Raw genomic sequence first — 8,690 nt, forward strand, 5'->3', positions numbered from 1 at the left:
AGGCATGGTGGGAGCTTCAGGATCCACAGGTTTACAGGGGCTGCATGTGGCCTTTGGGCAGAACTTTCCTCACCCCTTGCTATACACTATACATTGCAAAAGTGACCATATTTTGAAAACCATATGATGTGTGATCCATAAAGGTGAATCCAGACTGTCTGCGCTGCTCATCATGAGCTCAATGCGTCTCTTGGCATTGCTGCCTCCCTGTCCCAGGTGTAGTGAATTTGCTATAGGCTATAGTCTGAATGGTAAAGGAGCTGTCCAAGGTGCTGGGCCTTTCCCCAAACTAGACTGAACACCTTGGATAGCTCCTTTTAACTTGACTCAGAGCAGAGTCACCACTCCATGGACATCAATGCCACCAACCTCCACCACCACTGAGTCTCAGAAGGACCTTCGGAAAGCTATTAACTCCAATCTTGGATTCACCAGGCTCTGCCCTCCGATCTTCTAGATGTTGCCCTGATTCCATCTTGAAATACAATATAAGGTAAGATTCACAAAGTAAGGTCCCACTCTGATTCCCACTTAGGCCCAACACACACTGCAGAAATAACCCAGTTTGAGACTGCTTTAGCTGCCCTGGCTCAATGCTAGGGAATTCTGAGAACTGTAATTTTATGGGGCATTTAACCTTTCTCTGTCAGAGAGCCCCGGTGCCACAATAAACTACAATTTCCAGGATTCCCTAGCATTGAACCAGGGCAGTTGTAGCGGTCTCGAACTGGATTATTTCTGCAGTGTGTTTTAGATCCTAGGCTGCATCCATACTGCAGAAATAATGCACTTTGACAACACTTTAATTGTCATGGCTCTATCCTATAGAATACTGGGATTTGTAGTTGGGTGGTGCACCAAAGTTTTCTGGCAGACCAGGCTGAATACCTCACCAGAGTACAATTTCCAGGATTTCTACAGGATGGAGCCATGACAGTTAAAGTGGTGTTTCTTCAATGTGGGAAAGTCCCCAGTTATTCTAACAGTAGGTACTGACTTGTGCCCTAAAGCTTTGGGGGAAATGGGCTTTCCCTTTTCCTTGGAAGAAACAGATTTCTATCTGCACTGCAGAAATAATACAGTCTGACAGCAGTTTAACTGTCATGGCTCCATCCAGGGACTTGTTTGTTGTGGCACCAGAGGAGGCTAAATATCTCAGGACACACCATGGAACTCCACTGGGGGAACCTTGGGAAAGTCACACTCTCTCAGCCTCCTCAGGGGAAGGCAGTGGCAAAACCTTCTCTGAACAAATCCTGCCAGGAAAACCCCATGAAAGGTTCACTCTTAAGGTCGCCATAAAGTCAGAAACAACTTGGAGGCACACAACAACAAGGTCACTGGCTATAAAAAGCCCTGGGAATGCCTGATCTAACCAAAGTGACACACACACACACCCCTTTTCCTGGACATGCCCTCATTTTCTCATCTTCTGTCTGGGAAGAATTCCAAAATGTCCTCCTCCATTTTGAGCAGGATTAAAAAAGCAGGGCATTTAGGAGTGTTCTGAGCTTTCATTTGGTCACATACTGGCCTACATTGTTGTTTCTGCTGTTGTTGTTGTTTTGGCTCCCTTGAAGGCCCTCCAATTTTGAAGCTGTGGTCGGTTTGAGAGGTTAATAATAATAATAATAATAATAATAATAATAGTAAAAAATAATAAAACAACAATAAAATAAAAATACTATTTCTTACTGTGATAAAGCTTGGAAGCATACAAGTTAGATAAAATACATGAGACAGTGTTTTCATAAAGTCCCCCCCCCCCCCAAGATTTTCATTTTAATTTAAGCATATGTACTTTTTGAGGAAACAAGAACAATTAAGTGTCTAATTTAAAATAATAATAAAAAAAGAAGTGGTTAAAGATTAGAAAAAGGAAAGAAAGATGATGATCACTACTTTTAATGATAATAGTATTATCATTATTATTATCATTATAATATAATTTAATATAATAATAATAATACACTGTATCACTATTTGGAAGGTCAATATTTGTCAGTATAATTGTTTTAATATAATCAACTTGGAAACTACCGATTTATAGAGAATTGTATACTTGCTACATTGCATTTTTTGTCAATTAATAAAATTTATTTAAAAAATAAATAAAATACAATAAAATACAACAATAATCACAAATAATAATAATAATAAGAAGAAGAAAATAAAAATAAGAAAAATTAAAAATAATAAAATACAAAATAAAATACAAAAATAAAAATACAAAAATACAATAACAACAAATAATAAGAAAACAAAAAATAAAAATAAACAAAAAACACAATAAAATACAATAATAATAACAAACACTAATAAAAATAAAAATAAAAAATAAAAAATAAAAATAAAAATAAAGATAAAATACTTTTGGTCAAAGACTGTAATTAAAGATTGATCAATTGATAAAATACAATAATAATAACAAATAATTAAATTAAATTAAATTAAAAATAAGGTATAAAATAATACAATAAAATTAAATTAAAAATAAGGAATAAAAATAATACCATAAAATAATAATATACTGTAATAAAATAATAAAATACAATAAAATAAATAATATAATAAAATAATAAAAATAAAATATAGTAAAATAATAAAAATTAAAATTAAAAAAATAATTAGAAGTAAGGAAGGAAGGGAGGAGGTTTGGGCAACGCGCTCGGCGGTTGTCTGTCCCTCGGAGGCACCCTTACTCTCGTCGGGGCGGCCATTTGAGTGAAGCCGCCTCAGGAAAGGGGGCGTGGCTAGTGGCGCCAGGGAGGGAGGGAGGGAGGCGATCGAGGGAAGCCGGGGAAAACAGAGGGGAGCCCCAAGGAGGAGGACCTTCGCCATGGCCTCGGTCAAGGTGGCCGTCAGGGTCCGGCCCATCAACCGCAGGTGAGAGGGAAGGCAGCAGGGGAGGGAGTCTGCCATGGGGAGCGCGGCAGGTGTCGCAACCCGCCCCACCTGCTGATACAGCTGCTCCAAAACACACTGCAGCAGAAGGGACCCACTTTGAGACTGACTGCCCTGGCTCAGTGCTAGGGATTATGGGAAATGTAGTTCTGTGAGACTTTGAGCTTTCTTTGTCACAGGGAGCCCTGGTGCCACAACAAACTACAATTCCCAGGATGTAGAGGTTCCCTGGGCTGGAGCCTAGGGGAGCTCATACTGCCAACTTCTTTCTTTCAGTGAGTCTCAAAGGAGCTACAAGATCTCTCTCTACATCCTGGGAGTTGTAATTTATTGTGGCTCCAGAGAAAGCTCAATGAGGGTCTCACAACACTAAACTTCCCAGCATTCCCTAGCATTGAGCCGGGGCAGTTAAAGTGGTCTCAAACTGGGATTATTTCTGCCAATGTGCTTTGGACCTTACACTGCCTGTGCACTGCAGAAAATAATAATAATAATAATAATAATAATAATAATAATAATAATAATACGGTTGGAGACTGCTTTCATTGCCCTAGCTCAGTGCTAGGGAATCCTGGGAATTGTAGTTCATTATGTCTCCAGAGCTCTCTGATATTATGATTATTATTATTAACCTTTATTTTTTACAGGGCTGTAAATTTACACAGTGCTGTACATACAACCTTTTTAATTAGACGGTGCTTGCCTTAGGGTTGCTATGAATTGAAATGGCTTGAAGGAACGCAACCACAGCAACTAATATCCAGACTAGAGACCTAAGTGCCCAAAATTAAAGTACTAGATTCCGACTGATTTTGGAAGCTAAGCAGGGTCAACCATGGATAGTACTTGGACGTGAGACCACCAATGATTCCCAGGTGCTTTTAGGCCATGTTTCAGAGGAAGGAAGTGGCAAAACCACCTCTGAGGCCCCCTTCTCATGCAAACCCTGTGAAGTTCATGGGGTCACCATAAGATTTATTTATCTATTGATAAGATGACAGGTGACTTCAAGGCACAGACACAGAGAGACATGCATTCATGTATTCACATTGCACAGTTATAGCAGTTTGACACCACTTTTAACAGCCATACCCCCATCCTAAGGAATCCTGTTTCGCAATGGACTTTAGGATCCTCCACCGGAGGAGAGCTCTAGTGCACTCTCTTGGACTACAATTCCCAAGGTATTTAGGTTTAGGTCTCAAGCTGCCTTCTTCGAGAGAGTCCATTGGATAGCTCTGAGGATCTCGCCAAACTGCAAAGCCCAGAATCCCCATAACTGGAGCTGTGCGAGTTAAAGTATACCACTTTTAACTATCAATAAGTTACAACAATGCACAATAATAACGCATAGCAGGGTGGTTTTACGGAGCAGGTGGGTTTTTAGTCTGTTTTAACTTGTGTATATTCTTTGTGATTTTCTATTATATGTTATATTGTGTATATTTTAGGTGATTTTATTTATTGACGTTTTAATTTTAATTTCATTTCATTATTACTTTGGCTTTTGGATTGTTTTAATAATCTGAATGTCATAGAATCGTAGAGTTGGAAGAGACCGCAAGGGCCATCCAGTCCAACCCCATTCTGCCATGCAGGAACTCTCAATCAAAGCATCCCCGACAGATGGCCATCCAGCTTCTGTTTAAAGACCTCTAAGGAAGGAGACTCCACCACACTTGGAGGGAGTTTGTTCCACTGTCGAACAGCCCCTACTGTCAGGAAGTTCTTCCTAATGTTGAGGTGGAATCTCTTTTCCTGTAGCTTGCATCCATTGCTCCGGGTCCTAGTCTCTGGAGCAGCAGAAAACAAGCTTGTTCCCTCCTCAATATGGCATCCCTTCAAATATTTAAACAGGGCTATCATTTTATTGTCAGGAATTTTAATTGTCGTACTGGTGGGAGGGATAATGGTTTTATTTTATATGGCATATTGTTGCGTTTTTACCTTTATTGTAAGCCGCCTTGATCCTGATGGAGAGGTGGGATATAAATAAATCATTATTATTATTATCATTATTATTGCTTTTGTGTGGCAAAGCTTCTCCCTGTTTAATTGATAAAAAGGAGAATTAATCTTTTTAAAGGAAAACTTGTGGTCACACTTATCTCTGAATAGAAAAAAACAAGAATGTTTGAGCATTTTGCTTTTTCAAGACACTGCCAAGCGTGTATTTTGTATTCAAGCATACAGAATATAATATATGTTAATCAGGAAAGAATACAGTACTTCTTGTAGAATGGTGCATATATGTTTGTATGAGTAAAAATGCCAGTGGAACATGCTAGCTTTTCTTGTTCCTCCAAGTAGTTTCATGATGCCTGTTTATAAACTGAGAGCTTGCATTTCTTCCATATAAGCTGGATACTAAGGACTGATAGGTTGCTCCCTGGCGGCTGCTTGTAAACTAACCAAAGTCTGATGTGGTGGTCACTAGATTCAGTCAGATACATGGGATGGTGAGTTTGATCAGACTTTCATAACAATATGTTTCCAGTGGTTTTTAGAAGTGTCAGGACAGTGTACACCACTGATCCCCAAACTGTTTCCTTGAAGGGATTTTGGACTTCAGCTCCCAGAATCCCAGACTATTGGCCAACATGGCTGAGGCTTCTGGGAGCTGAAGCCCAAAATCTCTTCAAGGGCACAGTGTGGGGACCACTGGTGTGTAAGCAGACTGCGAGCACTTAGTTGTACACCTTTCATTATGACCAATAATAAATCAATTTTATTTACGATCCTTGGCCAAAGTATCTCCAAAGTAACGCCTTTCCTTATGACTCAGGGTGTGTTAGTTTCCAGCCAGCTTTAAAATGCTATCCATTTTTAATTTGCACTTGATAGAGAGACTGCAGTTGCTCATCTCTGATGAGCAAAAACTGTCCAGGTAACTAAATACAAAGAGCTCTTTGTGCCATCTTCAGTTAAAGGTTTTTACGCCCCATGTTTATGTTTCCCTAACACTGTCCTTTGGAAAAATAGTTAATCTCTGAAGAAACAAGTTAGACATGCAAAATAAAAGACATTTGAAGGCAGTGGGGAAAATATTTTTCCTGTTTTTTAGACAGAAAACATTTTTTTGGTGGGGGGGAATGTGATATGAACACTTCTTACAGTTTGAAGATCGTTTTGTTACTTTAGAAAAATAAAGTGGAATGTGTGTATATATATATACAGTTCATTAATAGCAGGCAAAAAACAAAACAAAACACAAGCCATGCACATTAATAAAAAGAGAAAATACAGTAGTTTAAAACTTTATATATGTCTCGTAGGGTTTCACTTGGCCATAGCTGACAAAGTGAAAAAATTAGTTACCAATTAATCCTTATATTTATCTGTTTCTTGATCCCTGACATAATTATCTGTGCATTTAGCCTTTGCTATATTGTAATAGTGGAGTGGAGCGATAATCTGTGGTTGGACTGTTTTGAAAATGTGGAGAGGTGGCTTTTTTTAAAAAGAGTTTCCTTCCAGTGTTGAACCATACTGTCTGAATTTTTCCAAAGATAATTAATCTTATTTTGCCAGACTTTCTGCCAACTGAAGGTTACATACCTTCTAACCTTAAGCTGCTTTGATTCCATGGGTTGTAGTTGTTTGATGGGAAACACCTGAAGCTGAACTGAACAGGGTGCACAGAAAATTCTTATAAATGCTGTCATGCTTTCAGCAAAGTACCTGTATGTAGTTATTTGCTAAAATGAGGTAGCATTTATTATCCTTGTTTTTCATAACAGTAGTAATAACATAGCACTTCAAAGAGTGCAGAGTACTTAATGTTTGTTGAGTCTGAATTTATTCTTTACTGTTTTCAAAACCAGCTAGGAATGAGTATCAGTCTCACCAGCACTGGTTAGCTTAAGCACAAGTTCTCTGTTGGGTCTAAAATGGAGAATTGTGCGTGTATCCCAGTTTGCTAACCTTTCAGCCACAATTCAAGACACAGGCCTGTTACAGACTGCCAAAATAAAGCTGCTTCGGGTCTCTTTGGAGGTATGCTGTTTAAATGATGCGTGCATCCTAAGAATCCGGAAGCTGCACCAAAGCTGCACTCCAGTACTTAGGAATGGAGTGTGGCTTTGGCGTGACCTCTGGACTCTTAGGACCCATGCATCATTTAAATAGCATACCTCCAAAGAGACCCCAAGCAGCTTTATTTTGGCAGTCTGTAACAGGCCACAGTTCCTATTTTGGTTGTAACCCCCATACAGACTGCCAAAATAAAGCTGCTTCGGGTCACTGTGGAGGTATGCTGTTTAAATGATACATGCATTCTAAGAGTTTGGAAGCTGTGCCAAAGCTGTGCTCCAGTCTTAGGATTGGATCGTGGCTTTGGCGCAGCTTCCGGACTCTTAGGACGCATTCATCATTTAAACAGCATACCTCTAAAGTGACCTCAAGCAGCTTTATTTTGGCCTGTCTGTATGGGGCCAGAAAAGAAAGTTAGCCAGGATCATCTGGCATGAAAACTAACAAGAATTAAACTAGCATTCAGAGACATAGCTGTGTTAGTCTGGAATATCAGTATGCAAAGAGATTTTGTAGTACCTTTAAGGATAACTGCGAAAGAAGTTGTTGTATGAGCTTTCATAGACTTGGTCTACTTCCTACGAAGCATGGAGTGAACTCCAAGCCTATCATTTGCTTTGAAATATTGCTTGATTTCAACAACTGGGGAAGCCTATCTTAAGCTTTTTAAAATTACAAGTGTAATTGGTATTTTACAAGTGAACTCCATGCATCTGAAGAAGCAGACCAAGTATACGAAAGCTTATGCTACAACATCTTTTGCACAGTTAGTCTCAAAGATGCTACAAGAATTAAATTATCGAAGGAGGTATGGGTAGCCGGTGGGCCAAACTTTGTTTCTAGTATTAAACTCTATGTTAGCCAGGAAATGTACATTCTAATTGGGTCAGTGTTTTGGAATCCTTAGTACAACAACACTAAGGGTGGGCCAGAATTTGTTGGACTGCAATTTCCGCCATCCCTACCCAGGATAGCTAGTACTGTAATGGAAATTTCACTCCAACAGCATCTTAGGGCATACATTGCTGGTACTGACCTGTCCTGTAAGGTACTCTGAGTGAATCTATACTGCAGATGGGGAGCAAAGCTGAAAGAGAATGATGTATCTAAATCAACCTTGCATTCAGATCAGAGATTTGAACTAGACACTACTTGTTCACGCAGCTCGAATTCAAACTTTCATTTACAAGGTACTGAAATTACTCACAGGATGCTTTTAGTGTGGTGTTCAGCATGACAAAAGCAGTGGTTCAGCCTAGTTTTAATGTAAAGGTGATAAAGAATTATGTGCTTGATGTCATATATATACTTCACATTTGTTGGGTAGAATCACTGCAGGTATCCTCCAGACTTTCAACTAACTTGCAGCTTCCTTGAAGAGCTGTGCTATGGCACACTACTAGGCATAGAGAAATGTGTTATCATGTGCCAATAGATTCAGGAAGTCAGATGCAGACCAGATGTACTTCTGGAGAAAAATTTGGCAGAAGTATCAGTGGTGGTCAAAAGTTGCAATTGTTCTGCTAGTTCAAGTATTTTGTAATTTTTTCAAAAAAGCTTAAGATGGCTTCCTCTGTTGTTGAAATCAAGCAACTTTTGAAAGCAAATGTTAAGCTTGTGCTTTTTTTGAGGGGGGGGGGAGAGATATTTCAGCCTGTACATGTTCCTTGGCATTTGGGATTCTAACAATGAGGGAGTCACCTAGTTTTCCACAGTAATTTGGGTTTGATGCGGATGCCTGTACTTCAATCTGT

The 8,690-nt window shown here is 39.2% G+C and overlaps 1 protein-coding gene across 9 annotated transcripts in view; it reads left to right on the forward strand.

Annotated features, from left to right (window-relative positions):
- The first annotated feature begins 2,780 nt into the window (after positions 1-2,780).
- Positions 2,781-8,690, forward strand: part of KIF16B (kinesin family member 16B) — a 140,573-nt gene continuing 134,663 nt past the window's right edge. For 7 of the 9 annotated variants that reach the window (XM_042461795.1, XM_042461823.1, XM_042461815.1 and 4 more), the window contains exon 1: positions 2,798-2,886. In XM_042461795.1, coding sequence (XP_042317729.1) covers positions 2,840-2,886 — 47 coding nt within the window. In that variant the 5' untranslated portion in view covers positions 2,798-2,839. Of the gene's footprint in view, positions 2,887-8,690 lie in introns of all 9 variants that reach the window. The other 2 variants (XM_042461777.1, XM_042461785.1) reach the window with 2 other exon arrangements.

This window comes from Sceloporus undulatus, chromosome 1, assembly GCF_019175285.1.
Source record: "Sceloporus undulatus isolate JIND9_A2432 ecotype Alabama chromosome 1, SceUnd_v1.1, whole genome shotgun sequence".
NCBI classification, from domain to species: Eukaryota; Metazoa; Chordata; class Lepidosauria; order Squamata; family Phrynosomatidae; genus Sceloporus; species Sceloporus undulatus.